The sequence below is a fragment of the Astatotilapia calliptera genome, chromosome 7 (assembly GCF_900246225.1).
Source record: "Astatotilapia calliptera chromosome 7, fAstCal1.2, whole genome shotgun sequence".
Classification (NCBI taxonomy): Eukaryota; Metazoa; Chordata; class Actinopteri; order Cichliformes; family Cichlidae; genus Astatotilapia; species Astatotilapia calliptera.
The window spans coordinates 46,869,936-46,895,101 of NC_039308.1; the positions used below are offsets into that span (position 1 = coordinate 46,869,936).

Sequence of the window (25,166 nt, forward strand, 5' to 3'; positions counted from 1 at the left end):
GTGGCTTTGCATGTAAGTTGTAGAAGATGTCAGATTTGCATTGGGATCGCAAGGACGATATTAGAAATGAGCACATCAAATAGTTCAGGTTGGAGACAAAATTAGAGAGGCAAAGCTCAGATAATTTGGAAATGTGCAGACAAAGGAAAGTGGATATATTCGGCAAAGGATGTTTTTTTCTTGAATAAACTCAGACTGTACCTATAGGATGTAGCAGCTCTGATATCAAGTCCTTTTTTGAATTCTTTACTTGAGCATTTTAGCAATTGCCATATTAGTCCTGATTTATCTGTCTTTTTGCACACTAATGGGGACCATAATGGACTAAAGGAACAACATGTTTTATTCAGTAAGACTCTAATTTGGTAATGGAGCCCATTGGAAAAGCTGTTTAAGAGGTCATAGGTCACAGGAGTAGTAGGTTTGTTTCCCAGTAAACTTCTATGAACTCCTTCTGAAATCACAAGAGTCACCCCTAGTGGCTATTATAAAGGATGCAGGTTTAAAGCTCTTCTGCACTGGTTTCAGTTTTCAGACAGAGAATATTTCCATCTTTAATGTACAGTTAAGTGTGGGCTCCTATAAGGTTCATGTATGAATAAATGACAACATGGTAAAATACAAATGTAATGATATAATGTTATAACTTACTTTTCACTAATGCAGAAAAAGTAAATTAAAAATCTCTTTGCCAGTCACAGTTGCTTCATTGTTTGTTTAAAATGTTGGACATTTGTGACGATGACAACTGGAAACACAGACATAGACTTATAGGACAGTCTCTTATTGTAGGGGGGCTTCATCATACATGCAGAAGAAGGGGAAAGCAAACATCGGCAAATAGGAATCCGTGCCTCCAGTATTAAACCTGAAACACGCTGCATACAGTACAACGTGTGGACCTGGATTCTTTTCTCTCAGCCTCGACTGGAACGCACGCATGTATTTTTCTTCAGGCACTTGATGCAGCAACAATAATGATGCAGCTATTTTCAGCATAGATGAGTTTCAGGGAAGTAATAATGGCGGGTAATGAACCTGTTGTTGTGGCAATGGCTGCATGCGGCGTACTGGAAGGAGGACAGCGATGTTGTCATTATGTTTGACATGACAAAACGAAGCACTGTAAGAGCAGAGCAGCATTGAATTGAATTTACTATTAACCCTGTTTGTAGATCAGATCAAGATTTTCTTAGATGAAGACAGGAGTTTCTATTTTAGTCTCGAAGAAAGAACAAACTGCTATTAATTCTTGTGGACTGAAAACTGAGAATAAAATTAGTGGCATTTACATTTAAAAAGAGATCAAGTCTGACAACAAACATCCATGAATACATCAGCAAGATGGCCCCAACCAACCGCACGCTCAGTGAATACCTCAGGCAGCAGAAACCCAAGAAAGAGGAGGAAGAGGAGGAACCATGATGGAAGGACAGGCCCCTGCACAGTATGCACCACCAGCAGATAGAGGAACTGCCTGACATCCAGAAGTCCTATTAGTGGCTAACAAAGCTGGACTGAAAGACAGTGCAGAGGCACTAATCATGGCAGCACAGAAACAAAATGGGAGACGCCTCCTAGGGTAGTCGAGAATGACTGAGCGAAGATCCTGTGGGACTTCCAGATACAGACGAACAAAATGGTGATGGCTAACCAACCAGACATAGTAGTGGTAGACAAACAGAAGAAGACAGCCATAATGATAGACGTAGCAATACCGAATGACAGCAACATCAGCAAGAAGAGAAGCTGGAGAAATACCAAGGGCTCAGAGAAGAACTCGAGAAGATGTGGAGAGTGAAGGTAACGGTGGTCCCAGTGGTAACCGGAGCACTAGATGTGGTGACACCCAAATAGGCGAGTGGTTCCAGCAGATCCCAGGAACAACATCTGAGATCTCTGTCTACAAGAGTGCAGTCCCAGGAACAGCTAAGATACTGCACAGGACCCTCAAGCTCAGGTCCTCTACCGGAAGCCTGGGAACCTGAGGGATAGACCACCTGCAGGGGCTAGAGTGGATTTTTTTGTATATGTATATATAGATTATATATCCTGGAGGGGTCGTGTAAAACTGTTTTATCAGAGTATCTGCATCTTACCAGGACACATTTAGAGACCACCAAGTCCCAAACAAGAGGGTTAGAGGGACTGTGGTGCCACAGGTTGCTGGTTTATGAATTGGACAGCTATGGCTGACGTCTTGTCTGGACTGCACTTTGTTATGAAGCGCCTTGAGGCGACTTTTGTTGTGATTTGGCGCTATATAAATAAAATTGAATTGAATTGAATTGAATTATCATTAACTTTTTTTTAAAATTCCTGCTTTCGTCCTTTGGTAAGGTTTAGGGACTAAACACTGCTTAGCAGTTTGTAGGGACATGATAAGGCTGTGCTGCGTCAGAGGACCTTTTCCAGGGTAAATAACAATAACATGCATCCACCACATGAGTGCTGGTTTGTAAATGGCACAAATACGTGACTTCCAGCAAGTCGACAGAGGTGTGCATGGGACCGCTGTATCTTTCACATTAACTTTTTACTTTTGCTCTTTGGTTAGGTTTAGACAACAAAACTAATTGGTACATGATCTCATGCTGTCCCTTTCAGACACTGAGGGGTCTATGAAAGGACCACTCGTGACTCAGCTGATCATTAACACAAATATGTAATCAGCCAATCACATGAGAGCAACTGAGTGCATTTAGGTGTGTTGGCATGGTCAAGACGACCTGCTGAAGTTCAAACTGAGCATCAGAATGGGAAGAAAGAAGATTTAGGTGACTTGAAATATGGCATGGCTGTTGGTGATATATGGACAGGTCTGAGTTTTGCAAAACCTCCAATCAACTGGTGTTTTCCCACATAAGCACCTCTAGAAAAGGATCTGGAACAGGGAAATATCCAGTGAGCAATGTGTCAGTTGCATCGGAGAAAATGCTTCGTTGATGTCAGAGGTATAAGGAGAATAGCAAGACACCTTTGAGTCTTTCTCAACAATCACTTGTTAACAGCAAAGTATTTTTACAGTCAGAATATTTTTATCCACTAGCAACAATTTATATGGGCTCACCAAAAATGCCCAGCAGACGATTGGAGAAATGTTGAGAGTGGATGTCTGCTGAATTTTTCTTGGTTCCTTGTTGAACCTGTGCCATGGAAGAATTTAACGTTTTAAAGGCAATCACAAGGTGTTACTAATGAAGTGGCGGGTCGGTATACATACATGCATGAAAATGGGACACAGTCACATCCTGACCAAAATTTTGTATATGATTGGCTGAGAGAGAGACTTGCATTTATGCGGGCAGCATTTGCCTGGGAAGCATATTACAGCCTTTTGGCCTTTCATGATCCAGCACTCTCTCCGCACCCTGACAATTTCCACTCACTCCCTCATGTTATTTAGTTTATATCATTAGCATGAGTGAGACACACAGACATCTGTTTTCATCAACTTTCACTTTTAGGAAATTTTGGGGTTGTTCTACTTCCTCATGTAAGCAGATTTCTCACAGCAACACATTTCTGACTGGAAAAGGCAAAAGTTCACAAGCTCATACATAATTAATGCAACACAATAGAATGCATAATAAATACATTGTTTGTTAAAGCCTGCGAAGGGATTACACAAGAACTATCTGAAGCAATAAGGAAAATCTTTGATCTGGGTTTGTGGTTCACGATGTGTTTTAAGCTCATTCGGTTTAACCTAATATCTCACAGGATCTGTAGAAGTGCACAAAAATCTGTAAAACCTGTGACCTGATATATTTTCTGCCTTTGGATCCAGCTTGTCAATTACTATGAAAGCAAACTTTCACACTATGGCTACTCCTAAAGCAGCTGTTGACAAGCTGCTGGTCTATAAATACTCTTTAAAAGAATGAATTTAGTCTTCCTGATCCCCAGAGAGAGCAAACGTGTCAGTCTTGTTCTCCTGTATTAATGGGACAGAGCGTCCGGGCGGTGGGTGGAGGGGGGGAGGGACCTGCACTGCCTCTCATTAAAGACAGTTGCTAAAAAGGAGCTGAAGACATCCAGCATCCAGCACACCGAGACGCACGGATGAAAAAAGCGGCAGGAGTGTGTGTGTGTATGTGTGTGTGAGTGAGCGTCTGTCTGTGTGAATAAAGAAACAGAAACAATTGGGTGTTAACAGTGTGAGCGGGAGGCTGAGCCCAGAGCAGAGGACACGGGAGCGCAGCGAAAGAGGAGGGTGAGAAAGAGTCAAAGAGAGACAGAGGAGAGATCATCAGAGCGTGGAACAGGTTCTTTCTGGAGCCCTCTCACTCAGCCTCAGCAGACATGCCTAACTTTGCTGGCACCTGGAAGATGAAGAAGAGCGAGAATTTTGATGAACTTCTCAAAGCTCTAGGTAAGCCCTCTCTATCCTTCCCTCAGTCTCCTCCACAGCCAGAGCCACATCTCTGTGCAAGGCTGACTATCCATCATGCCCATATAGGAAATGGGCTTTTCTTGTTCTTTGGGAATGGCATTCCTGACTTCCGACAACATCATATTGTTCGGAGAAGCTCCCTGGGAACAGGAGGCAGAGAACGGAGAGATGCTGCCGCAGGGAAAACCCTTGGCTTTAAGGGAGATAAGAAACAGTGGATGCTAAATTCCACCCTAAACAGACGTTGTATTGTTACATGGGGAGGAAAACGGGGGGTGCACAACATTATTCATGTTAAGCATTTAAGTAGGGCATGCATTAATGCCAGGGGAGGTCTCTGGAGCCCAGTGTTTTCTCTCGCCTCTGTTCTTTTTTCTTTGTTTTTTCACTCTTCTTAATCTTAACTGATGGTTGTGATGGTTTAGGTTCAGACCAGTTTAACTGGGTCATTCAATTGTGTTGCAGTGTTTAGTCACGCTGGCAGCGCCGAGGCAGGCAGAGCACGGCAAAGGGCCGCCTGTCTTTAGAATAATGCAGAACCCTTCAGGGAGAAGTTCCACTGTGAGAGGTTCCAGGAACTCTCCCGAACTGCTGACACCAAAGACTGGATTAAGATTCAAAATGTTAATGGACACTTCAGGTTTTAGCATAAAAAAAAATCATCCAGGTCTAATCTATGTCATTTAATATCAATATGGATGCTGGTCGTATCTACTGTATCTGGTCTCCTGACATGTTTGAAAAATGTCTTCTGGTTTGAACCTATAGCCTTAGTTGGAGATCACCGAGGCAAAGACTGAAACAATGCTGGTTTCAGTTTTTATGGATAAATAAATTAACATCACACTTCTTTCATTTCCAGCCTCTATTTATATGGAGTCATTAAGGAGTTTGGAAAGTTCACTAAAGCACCTCTCCAGCAACCCCTCCCCATTTTGCGTTTGACATTCACCAGGCAGCAGCTGATCTGGCCTTAACTCTAATGGGGAAATCAGTCACTCTTTAGTCAAGTTGTTAGCACCGTTAGAACCGTTTATAGACCTTGAGACATGCATGCAAATTAAATTCAAAGGAAATGCAGCCTTTTTAGACATGAGGGCAGCCTGCTGGTCGCACTGATCCTCATGCATATTTAATGCTAAAAAAACCCCCAAACCACTCTGTGATCTCCTTAGACCATGGGTGGGGTCAAGTAAACTGTCATATGTGTTTTGAATCCTGACTGTTAACACAGCGGTTTGGGGATAGAATGATCTGAGCTAATTAGGGATTGGGAAATGAAACACTTGATGTTGTTTGCAAGCTTATAAACTGTCTATGGATGGAACTGTAAGTCGGCTGTTGGTAGGAGAAGGGCACTGAGACATAAAAGAGCCAGGGTTTTGGCAGGACGCAAGGCCAGATGGTCTTGCGGACTCAAACCGGGCATGCCAAACACTTGTCACACGCCTGCATGGAGCCACGTGCAGGATCACCACTTTTGCACCCGTCAAACAAAAGGAGAAAGTCAACGCTGACCTGACCTGACATCTTCAACAGTTTGTTTCCTTTCCTTGCAGACATGGCTGAATAATCCCTCACAGTGAGTTTAGTGCAGTTTAGTGAAATAGTTGTGGGCTCTGCCCGAGCCACAGAGCATTTATTGTGTTTTCACTCACAAATGCGTCGCTGTCATTCTTGGTTAATATTCAAACATGTTTGGATGCAAACACAAACCAATACAAGGAAACCTGCAGTCAGCTTGTCTCACTATATTTAAGGTCCTGAGCTGATAGAAACTGGCATGCAAGCCCAGAGAAGACTATCTGGGTGGGGCTGAGGGTATATCGATGGCTGGTTTCCTACATCTTGTTACTGTACAGCATAAACAGCATTTCCCACTTTTTCTCATAATGTGTCAAAATTTCAAAAAAAAAAATGAAACACTGTATCTTTACTAAAACAGACTAAAAAGACTTGTTTTTGGAAATCTCTATTTGACTTCTTTTCAAGTACAAGTCAAAACCCCAACATTTAAATGTCCTCCTTTGAGCAAGCACTTGGCGACAGTGGGAAGGAAAAACTCCAGCAGAACCAGGTTCAGGAAGGAGGGGGCATCTGCCATGACTGGTTGGGGGAGGGAGACAGGACAAAAGACACAATGATTAAGAGAGCTAGAGATGAATAATAACTAATAGTTAAATGCAGAGTGGTGTATAAACACAGAGTGAAAAGAGCTGAAGAAGAAACACTTGGTGCATCACGGGAAGCCCCCAGACCCCCAGAGGCCTATTGCAGCAAAACTAGGGGAGGATTCAGGTTCACCTGATCCATCTCTCACTATAAGCTTTATCAAAAAGGAAAGTTTTAAGTCTAATGTGAAAAGTAAAGAGAAAGTCTGTCTCCTGAATCCAAACTGGGAGCAGGTTCCACAGAAGAGCGGCTGAAAGCTAAAAGGCTCTTCCTCCCACTCTACTTTTGAATATCAGAGGAACCACAAGTAATCACACTGGCAGGCGTGTGGGGTGGCTCATTCCTTGGAAACGAAGACCATGCAAGACCATTTCTGACATCCATATTTCTGCCCTTGCTGGCTGCTGACCAGCTTATTTAGGAGCTGACTGATGGTCAGTCTCATGCGCCGAGTCAGACTCTGAATTGAAGATGCTGGTGTAGCTGATCTGGTTGAGCAGGTGACCCAAGTATTAAAGGCTGAGGTCCTTGCTTGTGGGATCTAGGCTCGAGTCTGATCCAAACCATTTCCTGCGTGTCCCTCACTCTCTCCCCTCTTTCCTGCCAACTGTCTGCCTTGCACTATCCAGTAAAGCCAAAAGGTCTCACAATCTGAAAACTCTTTCAAATCCTTCTCTCTTCTAAAATCTGAGCAGAGAGAATTTTTGCCATCTTGATCATGTGAGTGGAACCTTGTGAAGTCACTTAACTTGTTTTAATTTTTGCTTTTAATGGAAAACAAGCCAAAGCCAAAGAGCCCAACATTGAAATATTAATAAAACAAAAGAAATTTGGTTTTGGTGAACACCAAAAATGGGTCCCAGAGACAACAAGAGCAAACATAAGGGATAATATTGTGACTCCAAGCACATACCACTGAGTCTGGGTAGAAAAGCCACACCCAACCATTATTCAAACCTTCTGTTTGTGAAGGGCAACCAGTCAGAAGAAAGATTGCATAAGGGGAGAGGAAGTAAAAGGTTTTTTAGACAGTGGAGAGTTTGAACAACTTTAAAACATCATAAAGGATATTTTGAAACTATAAATTAGTGAAACCCAGCTACAATCGTGAGACTGACCTTTGTTTCTCCCTCTTGTTGACCTGGTTCGGGTCGTGTCCATCCAGGAGTGAACGCCATGCTGAGGAAGGTGGCCGTGGCAGCGGCCTCCAACCCTCATGTGGAGATCCGTCAGGACGGGGAGCAGTTCTACATCAAAACCTCCACCAGTGTGCGCACCACTGAAATCAACTTCCACATCGGTGAAGAGTTTGACGAGGAGACGGTGGATGGACGGAAATGCAAGGTAAATTTGGTGAGAAGTAAAAAAAAATCAAGTGGTAACCTTAAGTTAAACGTGGTCCAGAATAAAGGCTAAAACTAACTAAGTCTATTTTTTTTTGGCTTAGTTTGGTTTAGTTTAAAGGTATGTTTTAGGCCGTTCTAGCACGCTCAATTTTGTCTCAGGTTCTTGAAAATGTTAAGTTTGCATATTATTTGGCAAATTAAAAACAGAAAATAATGGGACGGTCTGGAATAGGAGCACCACTGTCAAAAGGATTTTATTTTCATTTATTGTCAAAATAAATAAAAAATCAGCAGAACTGGCTCTTTGAAAACAGTCCAGTTACTTAAAAAGAAAAATCCACAAACCAATCACTTAATGCAGAACTTATTTTCTTTCTGCTTTCTAAAACCACCTATGTCGGTGGTTTTAGAGACACAAAGGTGTCATAAATATTTATACCCTGTCACTAGCACAGCCCCTTGAGGTCCGCATGTCCTTCTGTAAAGTGGTACAAGAGGCAGGTGTAGCTCTGTAGAGAGAAAGAGATTTCAAAACAAGATGTGTGGATTTTACTGAGCAATCGAGTCATAATTTCTGGATGGAAAAAAAAGACACGGCTGTTGAGATTTTTCAATTATATTTGTGGTGCTTATGAGAACCACATTGCTTTACTCCCCTTCGCTTTCCCTTTTCCCCACCCTCATTTAAATGTTAAACTCTATCTTTTTCTGTTTTTTTCAAACACAATAATTTTTGTGCTGTTTTTCTGCGAAGCAAATAAGATGCGAAGCAGATGGTTTATGTTACAGTCACCCATGTGTTAGGAGAAGCTTGATTAATGGTGTGACTGTGGGACCACAAACCCACTGTGGGGACTCGCCTCCCATGTGCTGCAACAGAAGTCCCCTGAAGGTGGACATAGAAACTTTAAAAAAAATCAGAATTAGTTTAAGTGTAAGGGTTAGGATGTCGTGGGTATTGCCTCTGAACTGCTGACAAAGTGCCTTAGAGTTCATTAAAGTTGGCTTAAGCATTTTATACAGATCATTGCAGCTGTTTGAAAAAAGAAAAAAATCATGCACTAATGTGAGGTTTAAATCAGCAGGCATCCTTCAACACATTAATTTCATGAAAAGATGTGACATATAAGCACAATGTTGTAATCTTTGGTACGTCTCAAATAGTTGTCTTTGGTCTTCTTTTCCAGCAGATATTACACGCAATCGGCTTCATGCTTTAAACTGTCTGCATTGTTTGTACTGCTGGTAATTCTTTCTGTCTTCAAGAGCTTCAAAGCTGTTTCAAAGGCCCGAATGAGAAATTAATACCTCCTCACAGTCTCATCTATTGGTATCATGCTCACGTCAGAGCAGAGAGATTAAGGGCACTGGTGAGAGTTTCTCTCTGAACCTCTGCAGTCCCCGAGGGAGGACTCTTTCATCCTCAAAAGCAGCTAAAGTTTTGACACAGACATATAAATGTATATATATATATATATATATATATATATATATATATATATATATATATATATATATGTGTGTGTGTGTGTGTGTGTGTGTGTGTGTGTGTGTGTGTGTGTGTGTCCCAGGGGGAGCAGAGTGGACTAAGGATGTAATAAAATTGTTCATTTAATAACAAATCCCAGTAAAGCAACAGTCACTCAATGTGTAATTCATAATTACAACAATCTGCATATCTGAGGGGAGGAAATGTAGACATCCTGAACTAACAGCTGTACTCTGTTGCTTGTGATGATAGTGAGCTCGTCTCTTAGAGACATCTCTCGATACGATCTGAACAACAAGGCATTTACATCATCCGTAAAGTGAATATGCAGGCTGCACAATTAAATAAAGAGGAAGCGGGGATCGATTAAGCCTGATAAGGCCCATGTGAAAACTGACCTTCTTAGAGCTGAGCGCCACCTGTGTCTGCATATCAACGAATAAAATGATCTCATATGATCAGTTGCACTCCTCTAAAGTTGACCTAATAGAAAATTAATCACTTTACTTTTGTCACTTACATCATCTGCATTCAGTCATTTCCTGATATTACAGAGATAATATTTATGTACTGTAAATGGAGACGTGGACGTTTTTCTACTTTATATTTGTTACTGTAATATCATTAGTTACTTTGTTTATGTAGTTTATACATGGTGTCATATTGTTTATTGCTATAAATGTCAAATCTGTGTGAAGGAAGGAAGAAAAATGAACTTTTGGTGAAGCATATCTGCCCTTTGGTTTCACCTGCACAAGTGCCAAGGTAGGTCTCCCCTGCAGAATTGGTTTTCCCTGTGTCGGGATCAAGCACTGGGCTGTTCAAATCACGGACAAACAGTGTCCCACAGTTGTTTATGTTTTTAAACCCATTTTGCACACAGAGGCATTTTTTGAAAAATGTATTGATAGCAATGTTGAATATTATAGCACATGAAAAAAACAAACAACCATGCGTAAAATAATCACACCATGAAGCCTCTGCCTTTCTAAATGGAGGGACTGTAACTGCGTGTGTATATGTAAGCTTGTAAAACCTGAAGATAGTCAGATTAACAGTATTTTGTCTCTATCTGTCATTCTGCAATTCATCTCATGTAAACAATAACGTGGTGCACAGCGTGATGGGAAAAAAGGCACATACCTTTGACGTTGCGTGACCAACTCTGTATTCCTTGTCCACATAATGCAAAAAAGGTGTTTTAAAAAAATCTCCGTTTTCGGTGATTCGAAACGCCGTTTGTGGACGAAACAGCTGCGTTTTCAAAAATACCAGTGTAGATGTGGACACAGTGTAAAATAGTTAGTAGGGGAGACCGGGGATAGTTGTAACGTGGGTCAGTTGTAACACTTCCAATTTCTCCAATCAGGGCTAAGTTTCAAATGATGTGACTCATCCTGTGCATGCCCAATTCAGTTCTGCTATCACATGTGAAAAATCAGCACATTTTGTCAAACACAGACAATTTAACATGAAAAAAAGTGATTTGTATGCCAAAAAGTAAGTTTTTCTACTTTATTTCAATTTGTAATAGCATTATCTGCTTTGCAGTTAAACTCATCAAACTTAAATTATGTTATTTGTATGTCTATGGGGATATATTCTGTGTAGGTCTTTAGTGCTAATGTTTTAGCCGTTGGCTGTAATGTTAGCTAGTTCATGGCTATAGGAGTCTGGGTCAGTTGTAACAATAATGCAGATGTTACAACTTACCACACTATTACTTTAACTTATATTAAACAAGTTGGGGCAACGACATCAGCAGAGAGAGGTTCACTGGTCGCATTTCTATATGCGGTTAATGCCATTGGCAACACAATTCCTCCACTGTTTGTGTTCCCACACATACATTATGCAGACCACTGTGTCAGAGATGGACCAGTAGGAAGTACTGGTAGTGGAAATAAATCAGGATGGGTGCAAGAAACAGATTTCCTCATCTTTCTGAAGCACTTTGCAAACCACACCAAGGTAAGCCATGATAAAAAGTAATGGAATTGCGATGCTGGTGAACAACTACATTTTTTCAGCTTCATTGTTATGTTCAAAATTGGTGCAAGAGTTGTAGGTTATAATGCCCACTGAGCCAATGAGGCCAAACTCAAGGAAGACCAACCAAAATGAATGAAATATTCAGTTGCAGAAATTTCCATAATTTGTCTTTTTGGGGGGTTGGAATATGTTCAAAAGCTAGATTTCTGCATTCTGTCACACACACACACAGCTACATTAATGGCTCTAAGTGCATTCATGTGTTGAATAAACAAAGATTACACGTTAATGTTTTGTTAGTACCCTTATTTCATTGTGTTACATTTTACCCCAGGATATGTTACAACTAACCCAGACTATGGGGTTAATTGTAACATTTCACTCTTCGTGTTTGAGACCATACCATGCAATGGGTAATTGTGCTGCAGAGAAAATAGCTGCACTATTTAATAGCAGAGACATGTAAATACTTTGCATTACATTTTGAATCCACTACCTTAAACGAGCTCCAATTTACAGACAGAAATGTCAAAAATGTTACAACTATCCCCGGTCTCCCGTAGTTTATTTTATTACTACCTGTAATTTATTGCAGATTACTTGTATTTGTTTAAGTGTTAACTAAATGTTTGAGGTGTGAAATAAACCGCAATGGAGCAAAATATGGGTGTGTGTAGTCGGAGGATGTGTTTGTGCGTGTGCGTGCGCGCGCGCGAGAAGGGGGCGGGGCGAGAACATTTTTCTTGTAAAACAAAGGGGGCCTAGCAAAAAAAGTTTGGGAGCCACTGATTTAAACATCTGTCTTTCTGGGCCTATAATTGATATAAAAATTATTGTATGTAAGAGGGAAAAACATATTAATTTGGGTTGTGGTACTTAGAGGAGACATACAACTGAGCATAAAAGTTAACATGACTAAATTGAGGATTTTATTTCCACACGTGCAGATTTGCAACGAGCATTTTAAAAGCAAGATAGTCACTTTTACATTTGCCTGTGTTCAACAAGAACTTGGAGCTGCACAGCATAAATCCTGCAGCTGGGAGGGATTCTGTATCTAGCAGTAAGCTGTCACCCTGCTATAAGTGCCAGGAGAAAAGTAGCTTGGAATAAGTGAGAGCTGTGCTGCAGTATATTCACCTATGTGACTATAGAAAGTGCAGTGCAGAGAGTTACATAACAGATGTGCGAATGAGAATCTTGTCGACCTTCTCAAACCTATATGAATTTGGAGATCAGTCATATTTTTAAAATACTTTGATAAGATATTGTCAAATATTTGTCAAATATTTGAACTTTTAGCTCCTCCATTTAAGACAACTTTCCTCTGATTGGCTGCCCCTCTTAGAAGATTTAAACAACAGGTGGGTGGGGCATCTGCACCTGACATCCCTATATTGGGAATACTGCCACTAGTTAACATCATACAGAGATTAGTCTTACCCACTGGCTCACTGGGTTTACTTGTACAGTACACACATGAACCTACATGAACTCCATATATAAAACTCTGTTAATGGTAATATTAGCAACCATCATTAAAACATAAAGAGGTTCCCTTTTAATGTTAATCTACTTCATTGCAAGTCTCATAAATGATCAAAAAACACGCTATACCTTTATCATCTATTCGTGAGGGACTGAAGTCGTTTAGAGACCTTTTTTCTTTTTATTAGAATTGGCCGTCGACATTCAGTAGCAAGTTTTCAAGCTGCTTTTCTTTATCCTGTATTACGTAATTTCCCCGCCAGCTTGCTCTTCCAAAAAGCTAGACAGTTGTCTGGTTCCATTTTCAAATCTGTAATGGAAAAGTTAACATCCCGAAACATTCCTGGGCAACAGGACGAGTGAAATTCCTGCTTGTGGAGAAGAAATTCTGCACACGGAAAGGAAACTGTGTAATTGCATGCATGTGCTAGTCAATATAATTCAGCCCAAAGCCTGAGAAATTGGAGATACAGTGTGTATTTATCCCAAACCACAGCATCCCTGTGGGTATTTGGACTGAACTCATTAACAGTTTGAGCCTTGTATCTCTCTCTCTCTGTAGCACTGCAGATAATACCTGAATGCTTTAGCTGCACTCACCGGATAACATGTGACACACAGACTTGTTGTCTTTACCTTTTGTTTTATGGTTTGATCTACATGTTGCAGCCAGGGGGAGCAGACATGACCCATTTTATATGACAGCGTTGGCTCCCTCTGTCTGAGCCCTGGGGCTGGGCTACACAGCTCTCAGCATCTCTGCTAGGAAGGCGACAAGTCAAGTTACCGTCACACATTTCTCACCTCTGGTTGCTTGAGCTAGCGCATCAGCGTCACTGCATTTAGGGGCGAAAGGCTTTATGAAAGACAAAAGGTACAGGCAGAGGTGTGCCTGACCCTGGATTTAAATGTAAAATTGTCTTTAAATTAAAGTGGCTGTCGGGCCACTTTAAATAGGGGTTTATATTTATTGTGTTTGGCTTAATCAAATTTGTGTTATAGCATGCACAGTAGGGGAAATAATTATTCAATCCACTTCTGAATTTGTTTGTTCACTCACGAAGAAATGAACTGTACATATTTTTTATGGCAGCTTCATTTTACTGGAGACAGAATAACAACAAAAAAAAGACGGAGGATAAGAACCTCCTTCCCTCAGCCCGAACACTGAAAATGGGTCATGGATGGGTCTTCCAGCAAGACAAAGACCCAAAACAGCCATTCCAACAAAGGAGCGGCTAAAGAAGAACACATTAAGGTCATGGAGTGGCCTAGCTAGTCTCCAGACTTCAGTCCTTCAAGTTGTTGAGCAGCAGCCAAGAAACCTAAAGGAGTCCACCCTGAGATGTCTGCAAACTGACCAACTTCAAGAAATGTCTTACCACCAACAAGGGCTTGTCCAAAAATTAGATAATGTTCACGTCTTTGCAAGACTTACAAATTCAGCACGGGACCAAATATTTTAAATTATAATATAAATAATAATAACAAAAAAAGTCTTCTAGCTAGTTTTGATGTGCAGCAAATTCTTCTCGTTCTGCATTCTGACTGATCCCATGTTTCTCTCCTGAGACCACAGAGTGCCTGAAACAAGTGAAAAAAGAGGAGATGGTTGCAAACCAGCAGGACATTTTCACAGAAAAGAAAATGACAACAACCTCAGTGTTGGACTGAGTTCAGCCACTAATTAGGGGTTATGCAAACAGTGCTGAACAAATCCCAGACACTCACGGGAGGCTGAAACTGAAAACACTGTATAGCATTGATGGTTCAACATTACAAGGAGAATTATTTTTTAGCAGTTGCCAATTTACAGATAAAGCAACACTATTATTTATTTGAAGCCGGTCTTTCCAATATGCACCCAATCTTAAGCTTATTTAACCACTTACTGTGTATTAAACTACTAAATAGACCATTATTACCACTGAGCTCCCTGCAGTTTGTTGCTGGCAAGGCTTTAAGTCAAAGTCAAAGTCAAAGTCAACTTTATTGTCGATTCTGCCACATGTACAGGACATACAGAGAATAGAAATTGCGTTACTCTCAATCCCTAGATAAATAGCAAATGAACATTTAAATATATTTAAATATAAAAGTGATTAAAAATGCAAGTAAAATAATTAAAAAGTAAAAATTTAAATAAATACAATTTTACATATAACAAGAAAGCTATACAATATACAATAAAAAAAAAAACAATTTAATGCCCCCTTTGTCTTAAAACAGCTGTTTAGCTTAAGGCTTTAAATCAAAACAGTAAAGCTGTAGGGAGATGAAAGGTGATGAAATGCCCCACATAATCACGATTTTATTTTAAACACAATTAAAAATACTGCTGCATATTTCAAGGTAAAAATGAAGCAATGGTGGTCAGCAGCAAGCCTGCTGTTCCCTTGTGTGGCAATTATTACACAATCCTAGAGCAAAATCTGCAGAAGGCAGGACCCGCTGACCCTGGCACATGTGCCACAGGGGCGAGAGGGAGTGCGCGGGTGTTGGCGAGGTCTCAGGTGGATGAGGTTGGCAGAGAAGCCCTTAGTGGGTTTTAGCCTTCAGGCTTGGCTGCACCAGTGGTTAAAAGGATTACAAACTGATCTGCACCTTGTGAAGAGCAGAGGGCTTATTAACACCACCACAAGGTTAAAAAGCTCCGGTTAATCTGTGCAAGTGTGGTAACTGATAAGGTGCTTCCTGTCAATGCCAGAGGTGACAGCGAAAGTTAAAGGAGATACGCTTTAGTGGAGAGAGGTGGTTATTATCAGGTAATTTACTACCTGCAATTGTGGTTTTTGCATTTGTAAATGTAAAAAATCATCTGAGCACAACATAGCAAAGAGCACTTTCTTCATTTATGCTGATGGGCAGCACTGATGATGGTGGTGTCTTTTTTGCTAACGAACCACTGTAACACCGGCTAATGATAAAAATTTCTTTCTAAGGGCGGACCGTTTACCTTTTGCTTAGTCAAGTTTCACATGACCTCGATGTACATCTTAGAAAAATACTGCTGTGTCAAACGCTTTAATAAATACCCAGTGATTTTCATAATTCCACCTAATGTTGTGTGTAGCACTTCAACCTAAAGAGCGATGCTTTCAATGACAAAAAATATAGGAAATGATGCAATTATGATATGTTAATCTGATGCAGTGGTATTGTTTGTACACCATCGTAATAATGCTGGTACAAGATCAGCAGTGCAACTGACCAATCGCGTTCAATTAGCACTAGCCTTAAAGCTAGCTAACGCTCGGATGTCAGAGCTATGGAAGCCCGTTTCCGCCACTAAAAAAAAAAAAAAAAAGCTAGTATCCATAACTCGAAATTTCGAGTTATTTTCTCGAAATTTCGAGTTATTTTCTCGAAATTTCGAGAAATATAACTCGAAATTTCGAGTTACTTTTCTCAAAATTTTGAGTTAGCTCTGCCAATCAAAAATATACGTGAATGAGGTCGCTTTCTTGTTACCCGGAAGCATATGGCGCAGGACCGCGCACTCAAAATCGGATCCCAACAAATTAAAGTATGTTTGCTGATAGTAACACCATGTGATTCAGCTAATAACACAGGGATTTCATCATTTGTGAAGCCAGGCTGAAAACACTCAGCAATCTGTGCATTCACGACTGGATGTAATACCGGTAGCTTAGCTGTAGCATTTGTAGCTGAGGGCTTCAGCTTCCGGGTAACATGGAAATGACGTCATTCACGTAGATTACTGATTGGCAGCGCTAACTCGAAATTTCGAGTTGCTTTTCTCAAAATTTTGAGTTAATATGTCGAAATTTCGAGATAATAACTCGAAATTTCGAGAAAAAAACTCAAAATTTCGAGATAATAACTCGAAATTTCGAGATAATAACTCGAAATTTCGAGTTATGGATCCTTTTTTTTTTTTTTTTAGTGGCGGAAACGGGCTTCCATACAGATCGGATATGCTGCTTGGTAAAGTGTTTATTACATTGTATAAATTAATAAAGAAAAGAGTGGAAATGTTTACCATTTTTACCACAAGGGAGTTTTGTATAATCAATCACATTTTTTTCTTTTTCCCCACATGCAAAGCTATGACATCACAACAACATGATTGGTCAATTGCGATGTTGATCCTTGCTCAACATTATTATGATAATGGCGGAAGAACACTAACTCTGGGGTCTGAGACCCACCACAGTTACACAGGTTTACACTGAGATATTCATTGATGGATAATAATCTAAAGATTCTGAAATTTAACAGCCAACATTAGCTTTTTTTCTTCTCTATTTTCTCATATGCTCATATGATATTATTATGGGATACTGAAAAATATGCCCGCAAAAGCCATTTTGAAACAATGAAAAAATTGCAAAGACGCATATTAGATGAACGAAATGACAATTTGTGACCATAAGTTCCCGTGGGAATCTATCACTAAAGAGGTTGCGATTTTCTTTTCAAATATCTGTCATCTTTTTGTAGGAGTCCGTTTTAAACGGTTCTTAGAAAAAACTGTGCATCTGCCCTCTCTTTACCAGTCTGACATGTCATTTGTCTTCTGGCAGCTGCAAGGAAAGGCAAAGGATAAACACTGCCGTTAGAGAGATAATGTGATCAAACTGTGGGAGGAAGCTGAGCGAGAGTGTTATTTTGGGCTCTGAAAGAAAGCTTGAAAAATCCAACATAAAACTTTAAACCTTAACAGGAAATGAGATGTTTTCCCTCCACATCCCATCATATTATTTGCATCTGGTAAAACATGAGAGACTAAAAGAAAAGCAAAGACAGGGGATTTTCTGATAAGTAAAACACTACAGACAACACTGGAAAAGGTGAAACACATGCTGCAGACATTGGTCTTGGCCTCAAATGTGTGTACATAAGCACTTAGGATGCATGAGAATTTATCTGTGACTAGGAAAGCAAAAGAAAGATCAAATGAAGAAAAAAGAAAAAAGGCAAAGAGTGGAAAAAAGAGCTAAAGAAAGAAAGTAGTAGATGATCTGGCAGGAAGATCATCAGCTGACCTTTTTATTTTTTATGTCAGCTGCACAGCTGTTACTGCATGTGACGTTTGGTAAAATCTGTCCACAGATATATAAATATGAGCACCATATAAAGTCTTTGTGGTATAGTTCCTGCTACAGGAAATCTCTCTAAGACTTGCTACTGATACACACAGAGTTACAAAGTGAAAAACCATATCAGCCTTGCTGTCGTGGCTGATAAACAGAGGGAACGCTGGAAGAAAGCCCTGCTGTTCTTCAGCTTGGCAAAGACTGTGGACGGCAGCCCGCGGGGATCTGTGATGGCTTTGGCTACCTTTGATATGGTGATTAACATTTGCCTCTGAGAAACCGAGGTGGCTGCTGAATTCAAATCAGAGGAATGGTGCTTTTTTCGAATTACAAAATAGCACAAACTATCAAACAAATGATCAGAAATCAAAACACAAATACTCCACCATGTGAGAGTTCATATTGTAGAGATTTTTTTTAGGGTTTTTTAAGCTTAAATGCAGTCTTGGATAATGCTTTGACAGCTTTGATCAGTTCCAGGCTTTGGAGTGAGATCACTTAGCTAATTAGGATGCAATGCTGAAATGAAAAATGCAGCTGGTTGTATGGAGACGAAGCAAACTTCAACTGTGGGAAATCAGAGTCAGAGAAGAATAAGGCAGTGTTTTTATTCTTGAGTGACAACCTAGCCACCAGTTACACTCTGATATTTTGTTAAATTCAATAAAATAATGGATTAACAAAATAAAACATTTGGTGTTATAATAGAGCTGGTGGTACACTGAGTTTCCAGTCTTTGTGCTAAACTGCATACCTCCCTGCTTCACTCTGTTAAACCGGTAGATGCCAGTGACACTGATTAAACTAGAAAAAAAAAGTTCTCTAATTCTGAATTCTTCTCTCATTTTTAAATATATGAAATCTGAGTAAAATTACAACAAAGAGTAAATTAACATGTATGATGTAAAAATGACTCCTCAATGAATTCGTATCCAGAAAGAGAAGCACATTTCCTAAAATATCATACAGTTTATTTAACAGAACAGCTGTGGAAACAGTGGACAGCTGAAATGAACTACAAGGGCAGTTTATGAGTCCCACACCGTCTAAATTATATACGCTGACCTTTTTGAGTTTTTTTTCTCTCAAGTAGGCTGTGTTGGATTTTTTAGCAAATGTGAAGCCAATGGAGGTCTGCCAGGACTGGCTGTAATGTGTTACATGCATCAAGTGTTTGTAAGCAGCTTTGCTTCTTGTTCTAATTCATGTGTGGCCGAATAAAGTTGTTCAGTCAGGTTATTGGCGAATACGTCCACTGAACCAGTACATGGCTAGACTGAAGATACATTAATGCTGGCAAATGAGTTTAAAATTGGTAAATGTGTAAATGTTCTACAAATCGTTGCTATATTGATATTTTAAATATACAGTAAAACATCAAGCTTGGGAACTATATATCAACCAAATGTGAAACCTTTATGCATTCACAGAGTTCTGCTGTGTACACAGTACCCTTACATTACTGTAACTCATCAACCATTTTGGTCATTTTTGGTAATTCTGTAATTTTGGTCATTTTACAGCCAAAATTTGAAACTAAGTCCATGTGGCCTGTGAGCTGTCTGGGTAATAAAAGGTTAAATCCTACATTTCTTTCTAATGGCGATTTCTCAGAAGTTTCTCAGAAGTCTTTCTCGTGTTCTCTGATTTATGAGCTCGGTAAAGATTTTCCTTGTGTATTTATGATCTCAGTTACTACTTTTAGTTATTGTTCAGCATAGCTTAATGTTCATGTTTGAAATTATTGCTCCCATTTAGAATGAAACTCATGTTAAAGCTGGACATGTTTTAGGGTGTGCTACCTTGTGATTGGCAAGTCAGCAGTGTCTGAACACACAGCATTCTTCAGTTTCTCATAATGCGTAGTTTAAAAAAACAAAACAAGATGGCGGCGGTCAAAATGCTGAATGCATCTTTGACATGCAGTCTGTGAGCAAAACTCACTTCTGGCTAAATCAACTTAGTGCTGATGCTGACATGCATTAAGGGTAAAATTCAAAAAGCCCATTTGGGAAATGATCACATTGCACACCCTGAAACAGTGTAAAAGTGCAACATGAATATATATCTTCTAGAAAATCGTGCTGACCCTGGTGCCTTTTTGTCCCTGTCTTCCCAGAGCCTCGCCACCTGGGAGTCAGAGAACAAAATTCACTGTCAGCAAACTCTGGTGGATGGTGACGGCCCCAAGACCTTCTGGACCCGAGAGCTGAATGGAGATGAGCTCACACTGGTGAGCGCACACTAATAAGTCATCTTCTCACTGAAAGCCTCTTAATAGATGACCACTGTTGCTTAGAAAAAAACCCCAAAGCAACTTTACCAACACAAAAGCAGAAAAGTCGAGGCTAAATGAAGAGAAAGACAAAGAATGAATGTTTGCCTAAAAATGTTATTTTACACGGATCGAGAGCAGGATCTGTAAGGTTTCTTCTGTAAGGCATCACGGCTTGGACCCAGAAGACATCAGATGCATTAAGATGTGCCTTTTGAGCAACTAGTGTACTCTGTTTGAGAAATGGTTAATAAAACTCAGGCAGTGAGTGTATGAAGTCACCCTGGAGATTCATCCATAAAGGAAATGAGAGGGGCTGTTTCCCAAGGAGGCAAGCTTTCATCCACCCCGCAGAGAGATGTGAAAAGAGAACAAGAGGGGCTGCTACGCTGACATTGCAGTAATACCCCCTGTATTTATCCAGATTAATATGGGCAGGAGTCAATGGGGTCTGAAGCCCCTCAAATGACGTGCAGGGGAGCAGAGCAACGCATCAGAAGACCAGTTCTCAGGGCCTCAACAGCTTTCTATTCTCAATGTTCAGCGCTCCCACACTCATTCCTGTTGTTCTTATGAGATGAATATCCAAAAGGCCAAAGCCTGAAACAATATGGAAGGTTTAGATGCTGAAAATAAGTCATCACAGAATGTTTATATAGCTCTATATTACAGGCCAGAATCAAGCAAGAAACAGCTTAAATCAAATCCTCAGTGTCTAAATAGTATTTTGCTCGAAGCTCCTCGTTCAAACTGACAAGCTGAGGAGGCTGAACATATGAATTCTTCTCGAGGCGATAAAAGCAAAATGTGTTACAGAGCTTGCCCCTCTGGTAGCCATGCTGCTGTGGAGGAGCTGAAGCATTCACACACTTACGGAGAGTGATCCTGCTGAACTGTGACAGAAGCTCACTCTCTGTGCTTCTCAGCTCTCCTCACTGTTATTATCCATGTACGTCGCTACACAGTCAGAGAAGCTTGAAGCCACATTTGTCCATGCTACTGTAGAGTTTAAAGAATAATATGTAGAGTTTAAAGAATAATATGTAGAGTTTAAAGAATAATATGCAATGTAATTTAAACTGTCCATCCATGATAATACTAAGGAGTAGTGTGCCATTGCCTTGCCATTAACCTCTGGGTTGCAAAGGGGCTTGCAGAGAAGCAGCACATGTGCACAAGCTGAAGCTGATTAAACAGCATGGGGGATGTGACAGGATAGGACTCACGCAAGGCTGTCAGCTGAGACATCATCTGATCTGCCAGGCTGATGTCTAACCTTGACTCAGTGGTCTACGCTCTGGTCTATAGATTACTAAAATGACTTTGGAGTGGCAAACATAATCGCTGCCTGGATTACATTTGGAGCCATCTGCGGATAGGTTTAGGCAACTAATGCACTATACTCTGATAGGTCTCTGATAGGCTCCTTTGGTTTGCATTTCATCTCACTGGACAGATTATAAGAGTTTTTAAGCAGGATTACCAAATGTTAAACTTTAAAAAACATTTTTTTAAAAACCCTCCAGACTTTTTATCTCCATAATTTGTTATAAAATTGCAAAGACCAAATGCAAGACAGAAGGCAGATGAAATGTAAGGGAAATAAATGCATAAACACTACTGGGAACACTGGGAAAATAAGACTATTAGAAACACGAAACAAGAAATTCAACAAACAGAAACAGAAACACACCACACACTAAACAAGCAGGTTTACATGGTTTATGTTTTTTTAAACTCATTGAAGAGGAAAGCCAACACTCTTGATTGCTTTATTTCTAAATCACTGAACGAACAGAGGCATCATTTACTAATTGTTCAGCACGTCATGAAGCACCATTACGAGAACGAGAGAGCCACGAGTCATCTTCACACCCAGATGCCTTTCTGTCAGACAAGGAGCTGCAAAACCCGAAAGAAATATTGTGTGAATCTAATTTGAAGCTATCTGCTTTAAAAAAAAAAAAGCGACTAACAATAGCAGAGCTTCAGCTCCTGACTCAAAGGAAGACTCAAGATCACACAGCAATGGTCTGAATGTGGCACATAACTAGGGCACATTTCCATATGATTTGCATGATCCGTTTAATTGGTTTAAGTCTGGAAATACTTGAGGGATAAAGTTGTTGTGTGGACGTCTTTTTGCAGCTGCATCATCTTGAAATGAAATCAGAGAACAGAAGGCTGGGCTCGAGCTGTGCATAAATCAGTCATTCAGAAGTTTCCTTTGGTTTCATCATCGGCAGTGTGAGGTAGACCCAGACTGATGAGCATAAATGTGACACTGATGTAGTGGCACATACTTCACTATTAAAAGGAGAAAAGTTTTCTTCTTCAGCCCACATAATCTTATTCTCTTGACATTATCCTGAAGAAAAAAGCAGATTGTTGTTTGGTTCAGAATTCAAAGCAAGAATACTTTCTAAGGAGAAAGTAAGTCGATTTGAAAGTATCTTTCAATCACTCTGATTGACAACTAAATGGCCAAAAATAAAATGGGAAACCTATTAATATGAGTCTAAAACCATTATAACACATGTGTCACAGCCCAGAACCTTTCTAGATGTTATTCGATGGAGGCGTGTGTGGAAACATAAATGTCAGGCACAGACATCAGATATTTTTATCCTGCCAGCTCTCTAGTATGAAATCTATACAACGCAATTCAGATCCCAGTGGGTGGGAGTCATGTGCACTGTTACCTGCACCTTTAACTTTAACTTTCAGGCCCCTCTTCAGTGGAACCATTTCCAGTTTGGATTTGGGAGACAGTCACTATCTCTACTTTTAAGATTAGGCTCAAAACCTTCCTTTTTGATCAAGCATATAGGTTTTTTGGGGGGCCTTTTTCAGCTTTATTTGATAGGCTCAGTGAAGAAAGGACAGGAAAGCAGGGGCAGACTCAAACCACTCTCAGCCGTATGACATGTGGTTGTCGCTGCTGGGGGCTTCCCGTGATGCACTCTGCGTTTATACAGCACTTTGCATTTATTATTAGTTATTATTAACCTCTGTCTCTCCTCCACGGTGTGTCTTTTGTCCCGTCTCCCTCCCCTCACTTCCAACCCGTCGCACGGCAGATGGCTGCCTCTCTCTGAGCCTTTGTTCTGCTGTAGGTTTCCTTCCTGTTAAAAGGTCTGTGAAGGTCCTCAGTCATCCAGGTGATCGTAGTCTAATGAGCTTGGAAAGAAAAGCATCTGGACTTCTTTAAGTTTCTTGAAATCAAGAAGTAAAGAAATCAATCAAATCAAGAAACCTAAAGAAGTCCAGACGCTTTTCTTTTCAAGCTCCTTGGACTTCCTGTTAAAAGGAAGTTTTTCCTTCCCACTGTCACCAAGTGTTTGCTCAAAGAGGTTCTCTGACTGTTGGTGTTTTCTCTGTATTATTGTAGGGTTGGTCTTTATCTTACAATATAAAACGCCTTGTTATGATTGATGCTATATAAATATAATAAAATTGAACTGAACTGAACACCCATTTAAAGTTTAACAGTGAACAACTGCTAGTATGATTTTTGACCAAAGAATTCAGCAGCTATCATCAGATTCTGGATGTGAGCGAGGGGGAAACTGAGAAACTAGAATCTTTTTGTCACCTTTGGCACAGATTTTTGGTTCTGTAGACAATTTCTTTGAGGACACCACCCCTGATTCCCCCTCAGATACCTCACTGTTGTTTAAATGGTTTAAGAGAACATTTTTAAATTCCTGTCTTAGGCCCACCTGTGCCACTCTATTTAAAGAAAAAAAAATTCTGGAAATTCTCCTGTATATACAGCAGAAATTTATTTTAAAAAAAAGCATATAAACTTTAAATTTATAAAGAAAACAGTGGAGAACAAATGAAATTCAATTTCATAGCAAACAAAGGACATATTCAGAAACAGACATAAGCCATTTCCAAATGAGTCCATTGCACTTCAACAGTAATAAGACTACAGGAAACACATCAGTACTCTCATGTGAAATACAAAACCTGTTCATGATCAGTCCTGGGAGATCAGTTGAGAACACATATTTTCTGGTATTTTGTGGTCCTGCATGTCAACACAAACTATGCTGCGGTGTCTGTGTCTTTGTGCAAAGGGGGAAAAAAATGTTTGCATTAGCTCAAGGCTCGGCTTTTGTCATCTCAGTGTGTTTAGAACAGAGGATAAAGTCACATTCTTTCAGAAAGATTTAGTGTGCACTTATTTGCACACTCAAAAACTGAAAAAGTCCAAATGCCTTAGGACTTTTAGGCAGGCTTGTTGAAGTTTCAAAATGTGACCATTATAAGCGATAATCACTATCACATGGATGAAATTATCTTTTTGTCCCCTCCAGATTTTTGGTGCGGATGACGTAGTGTGCACAAGGATTTATGTCCGGGAGTGAAGCGCTACGACCTTCATCAGACCGAGGCAGACGCCCATTTGGGCCACAGCTCATTTAAACCCAACAACACATCATGCTAACATGCTAACGCATTTGCGACGTATCCTGTATTATCTCTCAGCATCAGCCTGCTTAGTATCCCATAGCGATGTCTCTGTAATCTGGTTATTAATAGTGAATATTGTGTCAGCAGTACAGTAGCTGGGTATCTCCATATCCATACGTACAATCCCGGTGTCGGTTGTTTAAGTAGGAGTTAGTCATCAGTTGCATCGATTAAATGTTCATGTTCAATGAGAACACACAATAAAAAATGGAAACAAATAGTCTCTGCGCTCATTTCTCGATTACATGAATTTAAAGTGAAAGTGCCCTGGCCATCAAAACATCATTTCAAAGGAATAGTTTGGTGAAAGCACCACAATGAGAGAAACAGCGTTCACATGTATGAGTTGCTTCAGTGACAATGGTAGCAATAGCACCTTTCTACTCTACCTGCGCACTCAAAACGCTTTATCCAACATGCATCATTCACCCACTCCCTCACATTCATACAAGCACTTTTTTACTAT

The 25,166-nt window shown here is 40.2% G+C and overlaps 1 protein-coding gene across 1 annotated transcript; it reads left to right on the forward strand.

Annotated features, from left to right (window-relative positions):
- Nucleotides 1–4,005: 4,005 nt before the first annotated feature.
- crabp1a (cellular retinoic acid binding protein 1a) lies at nucleotides 4,006–24,918 on the forward strand. Its single transcript, XM_026175220.1, has 4 exons — nucleotides 4,006–4,375; nucleotides 7,734–7,912; nucleotides 20,063–20,176; nucleotides 24,544–24,918. The coding sequence occupies exons 1-4, from the start codon at nucleotides 4,306–4,308 to the stop codon at nucleotides 24,592–24,594; spliced, it is 414 nt and encodes a 137-aa protein (XP_026031005.1). The 5' UTR covers nucleotides 4,006–4,305; the 3' UTR covers nucleotides 24,595–24,918.
- Nucleotides 24,919–25,166: the final 248 nt, after the last annotated feature.